At 32.0% G+C, this 20425-nt stretch overlaps 2 protein-coding genes across 2 annotated transcripts in view; both read left to right on the forward strand.

The window, feature by feature from the left end:
* The window catches only part of LOC111710912 (AP-2 complex subunit mu-like), a 21605-nt gene extending 16024 nt beyond the window's left edge, over nt 1-5581 (forward strand). Inside the window, 7 exon segments of the mRNA XM_023485106.1 lie at nt 587-772; nt 1608-1657; nt 1883-1952; nt 2533-2586; nt 3295-3363; nt 3914-4042; nt 5285-5581. Coding sequence (XP_023340874.1) covers nt 587-772; nt 1608-1657; nt 1883-1952; nt 2533-2586; nt 3295-3363; nt 3914-4042; nt 5285-5377 — 651 coding nt within the window. The 3' untranslated portion in view covers nt 5378-5581.
* The window catches only part of LOC111710904 (glycerol-3-phosphate acyltransferase 3), a 27756-nt gene continuing 8743 nt past the window's right edge, over nt 1413-20425 (forward strand). The window contains exons 1-16 of the mRNA XM_023485095.1: nt 1413-1418; nt 1824-1832; nt 12054-12143; nt 13319-13383; nt 14097-14169; nt 14638-14717; nt 15157-15257; nt 16480-16531; nt 16839-16930; nt 17177-17239; nt 17418-17430; nt 17879-18004; nt 18237-18393; nt 18884-19031; nt 19603-19699; nt 20112-20210. Coding sequence (XP_023340863.1) covers nt 12059-12143; nt 13319-13383; nt 14097-14169; nt 14638-14717; nt 15157-15257; nt 16480-16531; nt 16839-16930; nt 17177-17239; nt 17418-17430; nt 17879-18004; nt 18237-18393; nt 18884-19031; nt 19603-19699; nt 20112-20210 — 1251 coding nt within the window. The 5' untranslated portion in view covers nt 1413-1418; nt 1824-1832; nt 12054-12058. The remainder of the gene's footprint in view (nt 1419-1823; nt 1833-12053; nt 12144-13318; nt 13384-14096; nt 14170-14637; nt 14718-15156; nt 15258-16479; nt 16532-16838; nt 16931-17176; nt 17240-17417; nt 17431-17878; nt 18005-18236; nt 18394-18883; nt 19032-19602; nt 19700-20111; nt 20211-20425) is intronic.

Genomic DNA, 20425 nt, shown 5'->3' on the forward strand with positions numbered 1-20425 from the left:
GGGGGGGGGGGTTAACGGTCTGAAAGGGAAAGGGGTGGAGGTGGGATCAGGGAACAAGAATAAAAGGGAGGGAAATGGCGCTGGTCTGGCGTGAGAAACCAATCGCACTGCTTTGCAGACGGGTTCCTTATCATATGACTACAGTCAAGGAAAGTGCAGAAAAATGTTGTCAATTATAATTAAGCTTGAAAGTAGTTTATTGTAAACTTTAATCAAATTATATTCTTTGCATGAAATTTTGGCTTATAGTGTTGACTTATATTACACTTATTTTTAATAAACAATTAACAATAAACAAATGTACTCTCCAATACTGTACAAATACCGAAATTCTTCTGTACTGTTAACACAGACAGTACACTATTTGGTTCCTTATTACACAAACACACTCTTTTGGTACAGACACACGCATGACTTTTCCGCCCCCTGGGTGGGATGTACTGAAGTGCGTAATAATAGCAGCAATAAATTTTGTCCATGTTGGGTCAGAAATGGGTTTGCATCGACTAGTATAATTAAATTATGCCATTTTTGTTTTAACACAAAAATAACGTCGTTTTTATTAAAAAATTGATAAGGTTTTAAGATCTAAATCCTAATCTGGGGGGGGGGGGCTTGGGAAACCAAATTTGGAATTTTTTGACATGTGCAATCACATGACTGACTTCTGTGCACACAGTGTGTGAAATTAAGCAAGTTTGAGACCGAGCACGCCATCAGCTTCATTCCACCAGACGGGGAGCACGAGCTTATGAGATACAGGACTACCAAGGTGCGCGCACGTAATTACTAGAATTATTGTAAAATTAAAGGTTTCCTGAATTAGAAGATGAAAACAAAATTCAAAAAAGGAAATTGCCTTTTCCATTAAGGAATTTAAAGAAAAGTATGCTTGATCAGCACTAAGTTTGTTTACATTCCTCCAAGAAACTGCAGTACACTTCCTTGTATATCTTCCTTGCTTTCACTGCAGTACTTAATTAAATATTTATTCCGATTCTTTATAATTTATTGGGCTAGATCAATTTATAAATTTAAAACTGATCTGCGTTATTTTTTTGATCTGCCTTTCATCAATTGATCTATATTGAATGAATTATCTGTCCTAAATTAACTGATCTGCCATGATTTAATTGATCAGTCTTGAATTTATTGATCTGTTCTGAATTTATTGTTCTGTCCTGAATAGGTTGATCTGCCCTGAATTGATTGATCTGCCCTGAATTGATTGATCTGGTCTGAATTGTTTGATCTATTCTGAATTGATTGAAATGTCCCAAATTGACTAATCTGTCGTGAATTAATTGATTGGTCTGTCCTGAAATGATTCACCTGTCCTAAATTGATTGATCTGTTCTGAATCAATTGATTGATCTGTTCTGAATCAATTGATTGATCTGTCCCAAATTGATTCACCTGTCCTGAAATAATCAATTGATATCTCCTGAATTAATTGATCTCTCCTGAACTAATTGATTCTTGAATGTATTGATCTCTCCTGAATCAATTGATATGTTCTAAAACATATCATGTAAATTGAACGGTTTTAGTTGTGATTAAATTAATTTGATTATTTTTAAAACATTTAATTTGATTGTTTTTTAAAGGATATCTCTCTTCCGTTCCGTGTTATTCCTCTTGTACGGGAGGTGGGAAGGTATGTTATTTATAATAATGATAATGATAATGATAATGATAATGATAATGATAATGATAATGATAATGATAATGATAATGATAATGATAATGATATTACCAATAAAAATCTTTTTCAATTTCCATTTTATTTAGTTTTTAGTCAGTAACTTAAAGTAAACATTTAGCTACAAGAGTTGACATCTAAAAGTAATAAATATTAATTTATAACTTTACCATCTTCTAGATCTAAGCTTGAAGTGAAGGTTGTTGTAAAGTCAAGCTTTAAACCAAGCCTGCTTGCACAGAAGATCGAGGTGAGGATAGTTTTCTTCAATCACAACCATTTTTTTCAGAATCCAGAAATATTTGTAAAAATATTTGGAACTAAAAAAATACTTTTATCTCCACATTCTCCAAATGTGTTTTGTTCCTTTAAGTTTATTTAATAACTAATTTAGTTCTAAAGAAATCGCAGGAGCGCTAAGATTTTTTCTTGGGCTTATGTAATGATGGTTAATTGTTTGTTTGTTTGTTTGTTTGTTTGTAGCCGATTTCGATCAACAGTCTTGTTGTGTCTTAAGTCTTATTCAGTCACAACGGAATGTCAGGTTGCGGAACATTAAAAACAAAGAAATACAAAATTTGTCGAAGATTAAAGAGTCAAATTTTTTGGATTTATTTTCTGATTTTAAATCAAACAGGAAAATGTACTGCAGCAGAATAAATAAATTTCGAGAAATGGTTGAACAGTGTTGGCGTGGTTCAATCACTTCTCTTCAATTTGAACCGGCACTAAAAAAGCTGTTCAGCTACTTCTAAAAGTACATGAAGTCTGGTCCCAGAAGGCCCAAGAGCCCAAAAAAATGTTTAATTACATTATTTTTGATATTTTAGATCCGTATTCCGACTCCATTGAATACTAGTGGAGTTCAACTTATCTGTATGAAGGTATGTATTTTTTATTATTTATGTATTTATATTTACAAGATGGTGAAGGGAAGGGGGGGGGAATGATACTTCATTTGTACAGATTTTAAATAGTCTAAATATTCCATTTGAAAATCCAAAATGCGAGTTTTTATTAGAATTTAACTACAGTCAAACCCTTAATAACGAATATATCGAAAGAATTCATCAAATGTCGTATTTTTCACTTTCTGATAATGGAATGTTGCAGATATTTAGTTTTTTAATTAAATGATTATATAGAACTCTTTAAAACTGTTCCCGCATATTCATGGCTATTTATTTATTTTCTCAAATACTGAAATTTACGTAATATAGTATAAAACTCAATGAAAAATTGTCAAGACGACATTTGATAAATTCTTCCGATGTATTCGTTATTAAGGGTTTCACTGTAGCATGGCAGATTGTCAAAGATTAATGTTACTTTTATTGAAAATATTAATAAATGATAAATAATGAATATATTTTTTAATTTATTTTTTGTATTTCAATATTTTGAATTATTGATTGAGTCATATTCATTAATCAATTTATTTCTTATTGATTAAGTAATATGTTTAATAAATCGTTTAAATGTTTGTTTATCGATAAATTGATAGATTAATTAATTGGTTTGTGACTGGTTTATACATTAATTTTAAGTTACTGATTGATTGATTGATTGATTGATTAATTGTTTGTTACCAGGGCAAGGCTAAGTATAAGGCGAGTGAGAACGCCATTGTCTGGAAGATTAAGAGGATGGGCGGCATGAAGGAACAAACACACCTAGTTTTCTTATTGTAAAAAATTAATGTTAAAATTATTTTCTAACATTCATTTTTAAAAAAATTAGGTTCTTCAGTGGATCATGAAAAGTGTGGAAAAAAGAACTGAATTAAAGTTAAGGTTTTGATAGTCCAAAGTTCAAATTTAATGAATTTGAGCCGCGTCTCAAATCCGCCTAAATCCGGTTACAATTGAGCGCCGGCTTAAATCTTGTAACATTGAATACAATTTTAAGTGTAACCAACCATTTTTAAGTCACATCTCAAATGTAAGCCGCGGCTCAATTTCTTTAAATTCGGCCTCAAAAATCATAATGAACATCAATATTGCAGTGAGCAGGGTAAACAGATCCATTTCGCTTGATAAGTTGATGTTGGCAACACTATTTTCTTTATAACATCTAATTAAACAAGATTGCGAAAATGTCGATTTTTCACACTTTTATGGACCTTCTGTAAAATAGGGAAGTTCATAAATCTTACGCGTTTTATCTTTTTTTTATTGCATTAAATAACTGAGCGTGGGTTTGGGCGGACAGGAATCCCAGATTTCGGCTGAGATTGAGCTTCTGCAAACCGATACCAAAAAGAAGTGGACTCGACCGCCGATTTCAATGAACTTTGAGGTTCCATTTGCACCATCGGGATTCAAAGTTCGATATCTCAAGGTAAGTCAAATAGACCATTTATATTTAGTTGCTGGATACAATTACGTAACTGACCATTTTGGCTGTCAGCCACTGGGATGTATCACTAATGAACGGGCGTTAAATATTGTGTGTTAGCCTGGATGGATTCCTGGCCGCATGTAGATACGCCGCACTCTGAGGGCTGTCTAGGGGTTCCATGTTTGGTTCCCTTTTAGATCTTCTTATTATTATTAGACTAAAATGTCTGTCGGTTTGAGTTCAGAGCTGAAAACTTTAGAATGGGATATCCTTAATCCCGATCTGTTAATTAATCTGGAGATTAAGTTCATGAGGAGAACAAGCAATATTTAATCTGGAGATTAAGAAAAAGAGTGGATTAAGCGTTAATCCTGATATCCACCATTCTAAAGTTTTCAGCTCAGATCTATTTTCTTATGTATGGTGCAATCAGCACACCAACAACAAACTATAGATTTTTTAGTTGCCAGTGTTTTTGTTAGTTCAGTATTTTTTATCTCTCTTTTTTTTAAAGCAGGGGAATTCATATTAGAAATCGATATTTTTGAATTCGTAAAAAATGGGACGTCATATAATCTTGGGAACTTTTAGAAAATTATTTCTGGGTAAATTCGTGCAATCATTTTCCAAAGGAGGTAGGGGATTAAGTTGAGAAGGATAATATTCGAACACGTAAATATTGTTGAAATTATGTTTTCTTATTTATTACTTAGCTTGGGAATCCAGCGTTGCCCAGGTTACTCATAGTTACTCCCGCCGTTTACCCGCACTTAGTCGTAAATCACAATTTTAGCTATTTTTCCCGACCCACTCAACTTAGGATCTCAAACCCAAGCAAAGAACATTTCCTTAGTTCTTCCGAATTCCGCAATTAAAATTTGAGGCATATCAGTCAAGGGTTTCCTGCGTTATAAAGGAACAAACAAATATACAGACAGGCAAATAGAGATTACAACTTTATATATGTAATAGCTTGGAAACCCAGCACTGCCAAAGTTACTAAAAGTTACTACCACCCTTTACCCGCATTTGAACGATTTTACTGGGAAACTAAATTTTCGCTATAAAAGTCGACCCACTCAACTTAGAATATCAAAACCAAGCTATGAACATACCCATGGGTCTCCTGAGTTCCCCAATCGAAATTTGAGGCATATAGGTACGGGATTTCCGAGTTATGATCGGACAAACAAACTGACGGACAAACAGAGATAAGATAAAGAGTATTGTTTTTTTTTCTAGGTATTCGAGCCCAAACTGAACTACTCTGACCACGATGTGATCAAATGGGTTCGATACATCGGTAGATCTGGCCTCTATGAAACACGATGCTAAACAGTGAACTCAGTGTTCGTCATCAAGCAGAAGCCGAATACAAAACGCATTCCGAGTTTTTAGCCTGAAACCAAAATCGCAATATTGTGCATTTTAATTTTCTCCTCTTTCTAGAGAATAGGATAGATGTAAAATGTGAATTTAGATCTTTTAAACGTAATTTCTTGTCTTAAAAATATTATTAATAATTAAAAATATCAATTATTAATGGATATTAATTTTAATGTTTATCTTAAAGTATATATTAAACCCGTGTATTATTGTTAAATCATCCATCGGTATTATGTAAAAACTAGATTTCAGAAAATCCGCGAAAATGGACAAATTGTTCGGGAAGAAACCAACGATGAAAGAACAGTTGCGGGAGAATGACAAGGCTATGCGGAAAATAACAAGAGATGTGGAAAGAGACAGACGGTGATATATTTGATGCTTATGTACAATGTACAATGCACAATGTACTTTTTACAACGTAAAATGTACTCTGTCTGTACAATGTAAATATTCAATGTAGGCACTTAGTACAATGTATAATGTCCTCTGTACTTTGTACATTGTACATTGGACATTGTACATCGTACGACTTATTAATGACGTTTATGTGACTAATATATGATCGCAACTCTATCTTTTAATTTGACTGTCAAGTTTCTAGGGAAGTCTTAATTAAATAGTTAGTTAGATACACAACGATTGTCTTATAAGTAGAAATCAGGAAAATATTTTTCTGTCTGGCCAAGAAAATTCCGCAATTTAAAATAATCAATTATGATTTTTGCAGAAGTAATTCGGTTATATGGGTACCGTTTTGAATCGGGCATGCTCCAATAAATAAAGGGTCGTTTGAACGTCCCTTTAAAGAAGCTTTCTCTATTTTTGAAATATTTTATGAAGATTAATTGAAAAGAAATAAGTTTCTTTCTATTTCAACAAAAATTTTGATTTTTTGGAATTTATCCTAGTTAAAAAGTATACGAAATTTCAAAGAAGAATCATATCCAGCTAAATATCAAATATAGATTTTTTTGAATTAATTAAAAATTATATGCAAAAGTGGAAGTTTATATCAAGATTCTAAATAAATATTTTCGTTCAAAATACGTTAACCGAAAAATATAACCGTTGCCAAATGAAAAAGAAAAACGGGTTTTCAAAGAGATCCTTTCTTAATCATTCGTCTGTTAAAGAGAAATAATGTGTCGATTTATCTGTTTTAAACTTGTAAGTTTCATTTGTATTTTGTAACAAAAATTTTAGAAAGATAAATCTTTCTTTTTGATCGTACTGTAAGTTAGGTAGGACTTTTGAGCTACGGTGTTACCCACTTAAGATGAGACTTGATTGACCTGAAAGTGGACAGTTGTCATCCTTATCCATGCAATTATAAATTTGGTTCCTTCCTTGTCAATTATTTAAAATTTCATTCAGGGATTTGAATTACTTGATCTGTGGGTTATACTTAAATTGTTTAAATTACTTCAAAATTCAATTAAATTAAATAATAATTGAAAATTTGACGACTATCCTTCGAAATTTGGCTTTGTAAATCATTTTTGTCAAAACAAAACCAAATTTTACATTTATTTAAGTTTATTTTTAGAAATAACTTAAAAGTTTTTTGATCAAATATTATTTTATTTCAGTGAGTTGGAAAGAGAAGAGAAAAAGTTGGAAATGGAGATTAAGAAAGCAGCTAAAACCGGAGATAAGCAGGTTGGAACTTTTGAAAATGATAATCTCTTCAAAAAGCATTATTCCGAATCTTTGTTGTCTGACAGATTTATTCACTTATTAATATTAAAGTTTCCATTGTGATTATTGAGTTCGAGCGTTTTAGATTAGCGCCATTTTTACAACAGTTCCGTTTATTGGAAATACAATGTATCATGTAAATATATGTTCAGAGCTGAAAACTTTAGAATTGTGAATATCATGATAAATGCTTGATCCACTCTTTTTCTTAATCTCCAGATTAAATATTGCTTGTTCTCCTCATGAATTTAATCTCCAGATTAATTAACCGATCGGGATTAAGGATATCCCATTCTAAAGTTTTCAGCTCAGTATTGCGAATATCAAGACCAATGCCTAATCTCCTGTTTTTGTTAATCTGCAGATTAAATTAAGTTATATTTGATATCCAGAAAAGTGTCTAAAATTCAACCAACCAGAGTGTCGTTTGCAGAAACGAAACAGCCACTCAGAAAACGGGAAATTTAACATTGAGAATTTAAGAAAGGTTGTGGAGCCTGTTCTTTAACCCTTTTCTGTTAGGTTTGGCCATGAGAATTGAACAAGTCTTAGCAATATGCCTTTAAGAGAATTCCGATTGAATATTTGTTTTTAAATAATTAAGTTTTATTTGTTAGGTTCTAACAGTTCTCGCTAAGCAGTTGATAAATATAAGAAAACAGAAAAACAGAACGTACCAGGCAACTAGCAGGGTAAGTTATGTTTTATAAGCAAATTCGAACTTGTTTTTACTGGGCAATTATATATTCTGTTTCCTTCAACTTAAATGTTAACATGGTTTTAAATGTTATGATATAAAAGTTTTTTTTTACTTCAGTAAGACTAGTAAAAGAAAAACAGATATTCCTGCAAGTCGGGATTTTAATATCGCTACCCAAAGAAAGGTTGATTATTAAAGGGAGTGTTCGCGAAAAATGAAAGGGGGTATAGGCTTACGGCGAAAAATTAAAATATTTTCTAAAAAGGACTTGGATCGTAAAAAAATCAATTTTATTTTAAACAAATCATTCAGATATTACAACCTATAGTCATCGATTATTTTTGATGCATTTTTATATAGGTTATATTTCATAATATTTTATTTGTTTTGTATACAATGAACTTAAAAAGCCGAAATAGAACGCCGCCAGGTCCAGGTGTCTCTGCTCTCGATGCTTTGAATGATTATACGTGACAGAGACACCTAGCGAAAAAACCTTGTTTTAAGTGCATTGTATATAAAACAAATAACAAATACACTATTTTTCAGTGTAAGCCTATACCCCCTTTTATTTTTCAATGATCAAAGACGACCATCAAAGTCGTCATGCTACTGTCATGTTTCGTGGGAAACCCTGTTGTTTACATTTTTAAAAAGAAAACAGTTAATTAGCGTATTCTTTGCGTTCATTGGCGAAATTTTAAAATATATATGAAGAAAATGGGCCGAAAAATTTCCCGTGGGGGGGGGGTTCATGTGAGTCACCCAAATTTGTTCTGACTTGATTAGATTAAGAGAATAAGTTTTTCTGAAATTCTATTAAACGTGTGATCTAGGTTCAGGCTGCGAGTAGCTCCGCCAAGGCTATGGGAGCTAACGTTAAACTCTCCGAAGCTATGGGCTCTACAGCAAAGACGATGGGTGAGATGAACAAATTGATGAACCCGGCTCAGGTGGCTAAAACCATGCAGGTGGGACTCATTCCTTTTTTTGTACTTCTGATCTCTGCCTTATTCTCTCTTTTTCCCTCTTGTTGAACAAAACCACTGGATTCCGACCAATGGGAGTTCTCTCATAAAATGGTGCGCAAAATTTCAAATTCCTGGCTCCTGATTAGCTGTTTGGGATTCTGCATACTCACTCTGATTGGTTGAGTTTTAGATTAAAAAAAGTGGATATCAACCATTAATCTCGATATCTTCAATTCTAAAGTTTTCAGATCAGAGGATAGCGCATAGTTTCAACTCCTGAACTCGATATTTATTACGAAAACGTTTGAATTAAGGTTAACCTTCATTTATCGAGCAAATTGTCTATTCCTTTAAATAAACCGTCGAAAAGATTTAACAGCTTGAACTAACATTTGATGTTTTAATTCTTTTAGGAGTTTGACATTGCAAACACAAAAATGGGAATGACGGAAGAACTAATGAATGATACATTAGACGATATCATGAATGAGAGGTAAATTAATTCGAACATGAAAATAATATACTGTAGTGAGAACCAGAAAACAGCGGAATTCTCGGAGTCATCTTTTTTTTAAATTGTGTATTGTTAGTTAAAATTAAAATTAAAAAATAAATGTTAAAAAATATTCTGAAAAGATATAAAATATGGCTGAAGAATTTTTAATTTGCAACTTTTTCAATTGCCTATCCATTTAATATTGTAGTGTACTGTACTTTTCATAAGTAATGTATTAATTAATTCAACTTTTTCAAAAGTATTAATTGCCTAAACATTAATCAGTTGCAGCACTTGAAAATAAAAAAATCTTTGTGCCATTTCTTATAAAACGAATAACAAAGACGATATTCTTTGCACAGTTTATTTGGTTTTAACTATTAATATTGAGCACATTTTTAAATGATGTTATTTTAGCGGAGATGAGGAGGAAGAGAATGCCATTGTCTCACAAGTTCTTGATGAGATTGGTATAGAACTTACTGGAAAGGTTTGTCGCCATTTAATTTTAATGTTTTGCAAATTGTCGCTATAGTTTCCATATTTTGAAGTAATACTCTTGGAAGTGTTTCTTAAAAATATTAATTTAAATTTTTGTGCTTTTTCTCAACGTAAAACACTTTCAGTTTGAATCTTGGAAACTATGCAATTTCCCTCGAATTAACCGCCATTTTTCAGCTGTCGAATGCCCCGTCTGCGCACAAGGGAAAACTTGGCGGAGAGACGATATCAACGAAGAACAAAAACGCAGATGACGAAATAGAGAAAATGCTTGCACAACTCAGATCATAAAAGAAGGGGAAACTTATTATATTTAATATAAGATCGTATTACCCAATGTCAGTTGTATAAAAGTAGCTATAGGGTTATAAAAAGTACACAGGGTCCTAATCAATATATTAGTAAAAGTCATCTTTAAATGATACTAATCTGTATTAAGGCCAAAGTATAAATTTTTTATCGTAAAAGCAACTTAGTAATTATCTATAAATTAAAAAGTTAATTATGAATAAAAAATGCTGTGATTTTTAAATTGTGATTTCATGTACAATTTGTACATTTATATATTATATAAATATTATTGCTATATTATAACGCATGTACGCAGGGGTACTTATTAATTAATTAATTTTGAAAAGTCCTTATTAGTCTAAGTCGATAAGTCACTCGACCCCTCAGCCACTACCTCTAAATACTGAGATGTGAGCCTCAAAGCGAGGAAGTTTTATACTTCCGGCATGTTTACTATATCTATAGAATCTTATTTACGGAATTAGTATTTAAAGTTCTGATTTCTGTATAAATCTAGTAAGTACTTGATTAATATACTCTGTACAAATTGAATTGCAAAATAATTTTTTCTAAAAAGAACCTGATCATTTGCTTCAAACTCTAATTTTCTATCCTTACGCCATTTATAACATCTGCCAGAGTAAATAGTTTGAAATGTTTAAGGTTTTCGCCATCAAATAAGGTTGTCAATTTTAGATTATGATGCTAGTAATCAGTTTCTTTGCGCAATGATATGTACACAATTGTACACTGTACATTGTACACTGTACATTGTACACTGTTATTGCACACTGTACATTGTACACTGTAAAGTATTCATAATTCACTTGATTGTGTAAACATGTACTTGATGATGATTTTGTTATTTAAGTCCGGAATTAAGTATAACCGTGCGTACACATATATTTTCCTTGCTAACGTACTAACTATAGACATTAAATGATTTTTTGTCTCATAAATATCAATGTTATTTAATACAAGAAAAATTATTCAAAAACGTGTTAATCGTGAAACTCTTGCATAAAATGTAAAAAAAACTTTGATTTCTTATATGCAAGTTTTGCAGGGTTGCTCACTGTCCACACAAATCAACTTTAATTTTAAACACAAAAATGTGTGTATCCTTAATTTTATAAAACTTGCGACATGGGAAACTTGGGGGGGGGGAGGGGGGCTGTGGTTGGAATCCTGAAAGGGTGGGTGGGAAATGTTTGTGAAGAAGTAAACGCCCTGTTTTAACATATTCTTGACTGAATGTTATGGTTATCAAGTGTATTAGAGACGTGAGACTTCTGAGCCGATGACTGATCAGTTTGATAAGAAATCTTGTTTCTTCCATCTGTAGTTGAACAGATTCAGGATAGGAAATAATTAACAGTTTAAAGGGACTGTAGACGTAATTTCAAGAGACTCTGCACTTACAGGGACATTTCTGATTCAAAACGGTACCCATTAAATCTTAGTCTGATCAAGATATCCATTACGTGCTCTTTGAAAATATATAGTATTTGATTCCTTGTAAATTGACTTACGCATTTTTATTACAGTGATTATGTAGTAAAATGTCAGAATTAGACAGTTTTCAAGCTTTAAAGAGGACGACATCTTCCCCATTTTTGATCAGATAAAGGTTTAAAGGATATTCGACAGTCCCTTTAAAATACAAAATTTTTAATTTGAATAGATGATCCCGGGACTGAATTTAATGAGTTTGAGAGGTCTCTGAACTACCTACGCCGGTTCAAATCCTAATACACCGATTCATATCTTCATTCAGGGTAAACTTGAATCAGTAATTCAGGATTTGAACCAGGGGTAAGTAGTTCAGCGTCCTCTGTATAATTTTATCCAGATATCAAACATAAACCAAAATTTCAACTTCTTTGTTTTTTATCTTAAGGCCAAAAAATATTTGCACACACGATCAAACAATAATTTGTTTTCTAACAGAAAATTATTTTTCAGATAAAATGTTTCTTGAAACATTTAGTTTCCTTATTTTCCATCTTCTCTTTCCTCCTTTTATATTTATCATTACACTCACTCTTGTTTTAGGTTAGTAGCCATTCAGGGGTGTTTATTTTCTTAAAAAATCATACCCCCCCCCTTTTTGAAAATGATTTTTTTATAGTTATATATGCTTGCTTGCTGAAAAGAGGAAATAAATGAGTTTGGGTAGAAAGTATCAAAGAATAAAAAAAGTTGCCTTTTGATGCCCAATTTTACATTTTTTTCCAAATCAACAAAAATCAAATTCTGTAAAATATATAAACCCCTGTAGCAATTTATTTATTAATTCACAATGGTGTCCTTAACAGCTTTCTCTGATCATGAATGAACGAGATGTACATGGTTTTCTTTCAAAAAGTTGATTTTATGTAATAGAGGTTTCTTTTTAAAAGTAACTTGCGGCTTAATGCTACAGAAACAATGAGAAAAAAACTAAAATGTTGTCCACAATTGTGATCAGATCAAGGTTAAAGGGTTCTATTGTTAATTCAAGCTTTCCCCTCTTTAGATAAACGACAGTTCCTTTTTTGTATTCATTTATGATACTCAATTAATTATTGGTATTCATTCAATCATTTATTCATGCATTCAATCCGCGCCAGTTTTTGTATTTATTGTCAGTTATTCATTGGTTGGTAGTCATTCATTTATGAGTTTTAAATCGTGTATTTGTATTCATTCCTTTGTTTGTTATCATTCATTTAATCTGTCATTCTTTTTTATTCATCCTTTCATTAATTAGTATTCATTTATTCAAAGAATATTCACTATTCAGTCAAAGTAAGGTTAGATTTTCTATGACTCATTACTAATAAAAGATAAGATTTATCGGGAAACTATTGATTAATATTTTAGATACATGGTGTCCCAAGAAACAATTTAGGCTTTATTTAAGAATTCGAAATTTTTAATACCTCCGGTAATATTGACAGCACAAAAAAAGACGGACCAAATTTTGTAATCGTTATGTGAACGGTAAAATAATTTCAAATAATTTCAAAAATCAAATTTCAAGAAGTTTTGCCACCGTCATGTTTCGTGGGACACCTGTGGCTCATTTCATATTTGTTTAAACAGGGTGTCTCACATCATATTGGACCGTTAATGGCTCTAAATAAATATTTTCAGGACTAATCTGAAGATTTAAGAAGAATAAATCCTTTTTTAAAATTATTAAAGGCCAAAATAAGGCACTGTATATATTTCATTTTCTAATTCAGCATCATTCGGAAAGAGTTTGGGCATCCGAAGGCTATATGTTCGTGTTCTTCTGAATATATTCGAGGTAATTATATAAAGTTATCCTTCTTATGTGAATGTTTTCTAAAACGTACAGTACACTGAAAAAATTCTCAAACTTAAAACCGTGCTTTTTTACGTCTGTACACTGTACAGGTTCCTAATCTTTAAAACGTCTGTTGTTATGTACAGTACTGATTCTAAAACTTATAAACGTACTGCTGTATATCTGTGCTTTGTATACAAGCTCTCAAACTTAAGAACGTACTGCTGTAATGTACAAGCTCTTTAACTGCAGTACAACTAAATATATTACAGTTTGCACGTTATGTGTCTCTAATAACTAAATATATTGCAGTATGCACGTTATATGTCTCTAATAACTAAATACATTACAGTATGCACGTTATGCGTCTCTAATAACTAAATATATGGCAGTAAGCACGTTATGTGTCTCTAATAACTAAATATATTGCAGTATGCACGTTATGTGTCTATAATAACTAAATATATTGCAGTATGCACGTTATGTGTCTCTAATAACTAAATATATTGCAGCATGCACGTTATGTGTCTAATAACTAAATATATTGCAGTATGTACGTTATATGTCTCTAACAACTAAATATATTGCAGTATGCACGTTATATGTCTCTAATAACTAAATATATTACAGTATGCACGTTATGTGTCTCTAATAACTGTATATCTGTGTAATGCACAAGCTCTTTAACTGCAGTATAACTAAATATATTGCAGTATGCACGTTATGTGTCTCTGGATCGAGAAAGAAAACTCTCAAGGTTTAAGGTTGGACAGGACTCAGAATCAGGTAAAGACTTCTAATGAATAATGGACAATGGTTGACTCGGTGTTTTTTTTTTGTTAGTTTGATTTGATTTGTTTGACAGAATTATAGTTGAATTAGAAAAATTGTGTTTTTAAGCTAACGATTTTTGTAATTTCGATTTTGATTTATGTTTTGTAATCACAGTTTAGTTGGATCATTATCAGCCACACAAATATGGAATAAGATGAATGTTTTTAAATATTGTTTTCAAGCCGCCATCATCTTTAATATACAAAATAAAACTAAAACTTTCACGTTTAATTTTAATTTTTAATGGATTTCCAACAAAAAATAATCAATATTTTTCTGGTCAAAATTCTTGGGGCATTGGGGTTCAGTCGTTATGAAGTTTAATATACAAACGAGCAAACATAGAAAAACATTGTATGTATTACGGAACTATAATTAAATAATTTTAAAATGATGACATTTATAATTTTTATTCTGTGGAAGATGATGAACTTGAATCAAGCACGACCTACAATCAGAATTCAACAAACTCAGACTCTTTCGTTAAATATAACTCAAAGGTATAAACAGGCTTATATATTATTTTCTCCTGGGAATTTAAGAAATTGGACTTCATTCTCTTTGTGATCAAAGGGGGAGGAAACGTATTACTCTCCGGAAAATTTAAACAGTGTGCAAACATAACTTAGCATCGTCGTAGGAAACTATTTTTTTCATGTGAACAAAATATGTTTTGTGCAATGTGCATGCATTTTTCGGGTTTAAAAAGATTCGAGCAAAAGTGCGCGGGCAGATAAAGGATGGAGATCATAAAAAGAAATCAGGATCATCAAAACTTATTTTCTGTATACAAATGATGGCAGTGCCAGATTCACAAAGATACCCTTGAAACATTTATTTGTTCAATAATGTGAAAAAATTTTAATGATTGCAGTAATATAACAAAGCAACAAACCAAAAAAAATCTAATTGTAAACAAATAAACCAAATCTGTTCCAGGATGAGGTCCCTTCAGTCCCTGGGACCGGAGATGGTGAGTTTGAACTGGACCGTCCTGGACACCTGGATAGACTGGTTTCAAGACATAATGTTATCTCAAGGTATTATTCTATATCTATATATAAATTTGGCTTGTCTGTCTGTTTGTTTGTCTGTTTGTTTGTTTGTTTGTATCCAATAAACGTCAAAACGGCTGAACCGATCGGGCCCAAATTTTTTGTGGGACATCTAGGGACCCCAGGGAAGGTTTATGAAAAATCAAAATTTCAAATATTTGTCTCTATCAAAAATCGATCGTCATTAAATTTTAAAAAATTTTGAAAATCCGCGAAATTTTTTGTAAAAATCCACGAATTATTTTTGTTTTGTTTTACGATGTACACAAAGAGAACATGTTCACAACTAATTTAGAAGATGGGCGCGAAGCGCCCTCTAAGGCTAGAAAGAAGGGCGCGAAGCGCCTTGAATTTCTAGTATATAAATACTTGGCTTGTCTGTCTTTCGGTTTGTCCGTTTGTATCCAATAAGGCAAAACCGATCGGGCTCAAATTTTTTGTGGGACATCACATGATCCCAGGAAATGTTTTGAGATGGTTAGAATTGAACAAATTTGCCTTTAAAAAAATGTATTTTTCAAAATCCACGAAAAAAAATCTATAAAAGAAGAGAGATTAAAGTTAAAATCGGATATTGGTGCGAAGTGCGTTGGAAGTAGAGTTCTTAATTACTGATTACTGAGCTGGGAACTTTTGAATGGTGGATATCGGGATTAAGGCTTAATCCACTCTTTTTCTTGATCTCCAGATTAACATAATCTTGCAAGATTATATTAAAAGTGTATTAAAAACGATAAAATTCAAATTAATATTTAATCATCTGAGAAACTGTAGCAGCCAATCAGAGAAAAGCGGGCAACCAATGAGAGAACAGAAATATTCTCATTGGAGAAAACAATTAACGGATATCCAAGGAGAGAGAAAAAGAGTGGATTAAGGACTAAAATGAAAAGTTTCCACAGTGGATATTCGGATCAAGAAGTCAGGATTAAAGTTTATCCATTCTAAAGTTTTCAGCTGATAACTCAACCAGAGGTCGAAACTTCTGTATTTTAATCCCTTCACAAAACACCTAATCTGGATCTGTTTGTAGTTCGGTGGATTAAATTAATTTCTTCTGAATATTTTTACTAAAAGTGTTCCAACTAGTTATAAGCCATGTTCCATCTTTAAATTAATCTATTTAAAGTGACACTTTCTTAAGTCGGGATTTAAAAAAAAATTATTGCGGATCCGGAAACAGTTTATTAAACTCTCTGTTTTCTAGAAAGGATAATCTGATTCTGATACCAGACAAACCAGCTCCAGCTCCTATACAGGTTGAAAACTTTTTTTATTGAATGACTTTCTATCTTTTTGATTTGTCTGTTTGTATCCAAATAGCATGGGGACCGATCAGGACAAAATATTTAGGATCTCACATGGTCGATTCGATCTAAAATTTAAAATTTTGGTGCTTTAAAAGTTTTGAATAACCGTCATTAAAAATAAGAAAATCTGCTTATTTTTTATCTTCATCATGTACAAAAAGAAAAAAAATTATCATGTACAATAAAGAAAAAATTATAATGACGACAACAATTTAAGGAGAAGCATATTTTTTCGAAATGTTTATCTTTGATCTAGGAAGAGGAGGAGATGGTAGGTGACTGTATGTCTAAAATGCTCCTGAACAGAGTAGTTTCTGCTAACACTTTTCAGAGAGAGTTTGATCTCAGGTGTGTGGAGTTAATTTAGGGAATAAAAAATAGGGGATTTTTACAGGGTGGGAAAATATTACGCTTTTAAATTTTTTTACCAAAATTTGCACCGATATTTATGCTTTTTTGTTAGGCTTTTAAGTTTACTGTACGGATTTTTTTTTCAAAAAATGAACGGTTTAAGAATTAAAAGGTAAAAGTTGTAAATCGGACAGGTAACTTTTAAAATGAAGGGTTGAACTTGAAATTACATTATCATTTCAGTGATGTTCTGGATTATGTTAAAACGGGTGTAGCAGCTATCATAGAAGATGAAGTTACTCAAAGGTGAATAAATCTTTTATATCTGAAAATATATTCAGATTATTTTAGAATAAATCTTTTTAATTGATAATTGACATTTTACACTAACTCTACACAAACTCGTCAATTTTAGTGAAATGAAGGAATAATTGTACAATGTACATTACAGCTGAGCATAAATATAATATTTACTTTTATATAGTATATCGAACTGTGTATATGTTTATTCAATTAACGTCTGGTCCAATTTTTTGTGGCAACTTTTATGACCCCATGCTAGGTTAATGGACTGTCAAATTAAAAAAAATTTGGCCCCAAATTTTTTAGAGAATGAAAATAAAATGGCGACCTGAAGAGTAACAACTAAAAGTTTAAATTGTTATAAGAAAAGGGGGCACTTGGAGCGCGCAGGGCTCTAAAAGCCTAGTCTGTAGATTTACTTTTTTTTGTATCCAATAAACGTCAAAACGGCTGAACCGATCGTACCAAATTTTTATGTGGGACCTCACATGACCCAGATAAAATCCGTTAACTTTTTTTGTTTTTGTTTTACAATGTTTGCAAAGAGAAAATGTTCACAATTGAAAAAGAAGACGAACCTAGTATCTTAAATTTGCATGTATGAATAATCGAATCTAAATAAAGTTTTAAGATATGCATTTTTTGAAAATACAATTTTTAAGTAAAAATGGCAAAACTATGTTTAAAATTTGTATTTCATCAAGTTATTATTTTGCTTTCAGATACTGCGTTCTGTTCCCGGGACGATTAGCAATCCTTTTAGTTGGGGTAAGTTTGAGGATTTTTTTCTCCATTTTTATCCTTCTAATCCCATTGTGGTTGAGCTTTTTTTGTCTAATATGATGGGGGGGGGGGATTCCCTTTGACTTTAACGAAACCATGTTTTTTGAATTCCCCCTCTTGGGATTAAAAAATACTGTTAAAGATATACTGGTGTCTCACACCTCTATTCTGATGTATTTCATCTTCAACTCTCTGATATTTGTGTGTATTTTCCAAGCTAATCTTCATGGTTTCGTCCTCTGCGTTCTGTGGTTTAGTTCCCATTCTCAGCTGGAGACGTTGGCTCTACAAGAGGTTCGAGGGGTTCACATTTGTCAATAAAAAGTTCATCAACCTAGTCAACATTTCAATGCTGGCCACAATGTCGGTTTTCCGTTAGTGAAATCACCATCCTAATTAAAGAAAATGCCGATTGAAAGAAAGTAATTAGTTGAACTACAGAAAATTGAAAACCCAGGCTTCATTTTGGATTTAGTATAGTCATTTCATATATGGAGGTAGGAAGTATGATTTGATTTGATAGTCAGTTTGGCAGAAAGGGTTGGTGGCATATCCCTCATAGTATAATTTGTTTTAATTTTTTCCTTACAGTATGGGGCTCCTTAGATATTTAGTCAAAGATCTTTGATATGATTTTTCTATTATTGATATTCGTAATTCATTTTGGAACTAAAAAGAGGGGAAAAATTAACGAAATGAAGAGCGAATTTTATAACAAAAGAGTGGGATGTCAAAACTAAAAACATAAAACGAAAAGAATATTTTAAACATTAGGAAATATATTAAACGAAAAAATTAAATCCTTGAAGGCCACAGAGATATCATTTCAATTCCTAAATCTAAGAATCTTTGAAATGGTTTGACTCTTTCTTTTTCTACTGACCTTAAATGAAAATATTTATGCACTCAAACTACCAAGTTTTGAACACCTCGCCTCGGCACCACCCAGGTCTGCTCTGACAGTTTTCAGGATTCTCGCCAGATCGTTCTCTGCTGTCGTCAACTTTCATAGGATCGTCAAGCTAATTTTGATCCTTGAGATCGAACATATTGTATTTTTAATCTCTTGAATAAGTAGTAATCACTTTCCTAAAAATATCAAATAATTTCTGGATATCAATCTTTAGTCAGCTTTTATACGTGAATAAACATAAAGGAAGTGTTCACTTAAAGGACTTAAAGAGAATGTAATCATCGTAATTTCAAGTGATCCTTCATGGCTTTGCTCGATTCACAATGGAAAAATTGAAACCTATATTTAATTCATGTTTGCTTTTCTGCAGTAGAAATGCGCATATCACCCTTGCAGAGAAACCACTATTGAAAATGATAAGTTTTCATAAAAATAAATACTGATATCTAATTCATACTTCCAACTATCAAGCATAATAATGAGAATTTGGCATTGCCATCTTTGAATTGAGGGTCACTTGAAATTACGCTTACAGTCCCTTTAATTCCTGAGTTTAAAGTTTTAACTTAGGATTAACATCATTTATTATAAAATTACCGACCATTAGATTTTTTATTTTATTTTAAATTTTTTGTTTTGTTTCCATTGTGTCTCAATTGCTTGGTATCAGTAAGGAGAATAGACCGAAGACTGATGGTATATGTGTGGCCAATCATACCTCTCCAATAGATGTCGTCTTCATGTCATGTGACATTCCTTATGCCATGGTGACAACTGGGTGTCTTGTTATGCCTGCTGTGGGTTGTGTTGTTCCTGTTTATGAGTGGCATGTTCGATTTACAACGGTTCTCTTAAAAGCTAGATCTGATTAAGAATAAATGCTAGTTGATCTATTTTTAATTACATTATTCTCAACTTTGTTTCTTTGCGACTTGAGGATTTCTTGATATAGGAAATTGTGAGTGTTAATCATTTAAATCTTCCTCATTATTGATCAGATAAATGGTGAATCTGACATGCCACTCTTCAAATGGAGGGTGGTCACTTTTATCTTAACTCCCCTTAAGCATGTTACTATAACGGGTTGTTTACGTCCTTTTTCAGATATCCAAACCAGCTATGGCGGAGGAGATTATAATTTAGAAAAATAAGCGTTTTCAGGATTTAATTCTTCTTTAGATCCTTTATATGGGTGTTGGAATGGCGTTTATAGGACCGTTGAGGAATAGTGACTTCAAGAGATGGTTGAATTATCAAGTTTTCACATCATGCTTTCAGGTACTCAAACAATTCATTAAGATGTTTTAAAAGGAAAGGTATATGTGAAATACAAGCGGGTGTATACTGTTCAGGTACTCGTACAATTTATTAAAATGTTTTAAAAGGAAAGGTAAATGAGAAATAAAAGCGGGTATATACAGAATCAGAATCGAATTGCTACCAATCTTATATCTTTGTACTGTGTATGGTACAAATTTATATCATCATGGTTT

Source organism: Eurytemora carolleeae, unplaced genomic scaffold (genome assembly GCF_000591075.1).
Source record: "Eurytemora carolleeae unplaced genomic scaffold, Eaff_2.0 scaffold953, whole genome shotgun sequence".
NCBI classification, from domain to species: Eukaryota; Metazoa; Arthropoda; class Copepoda; order Calanoida; family Temoridae; genus Eurytemora; species Eurytemora carolleeae.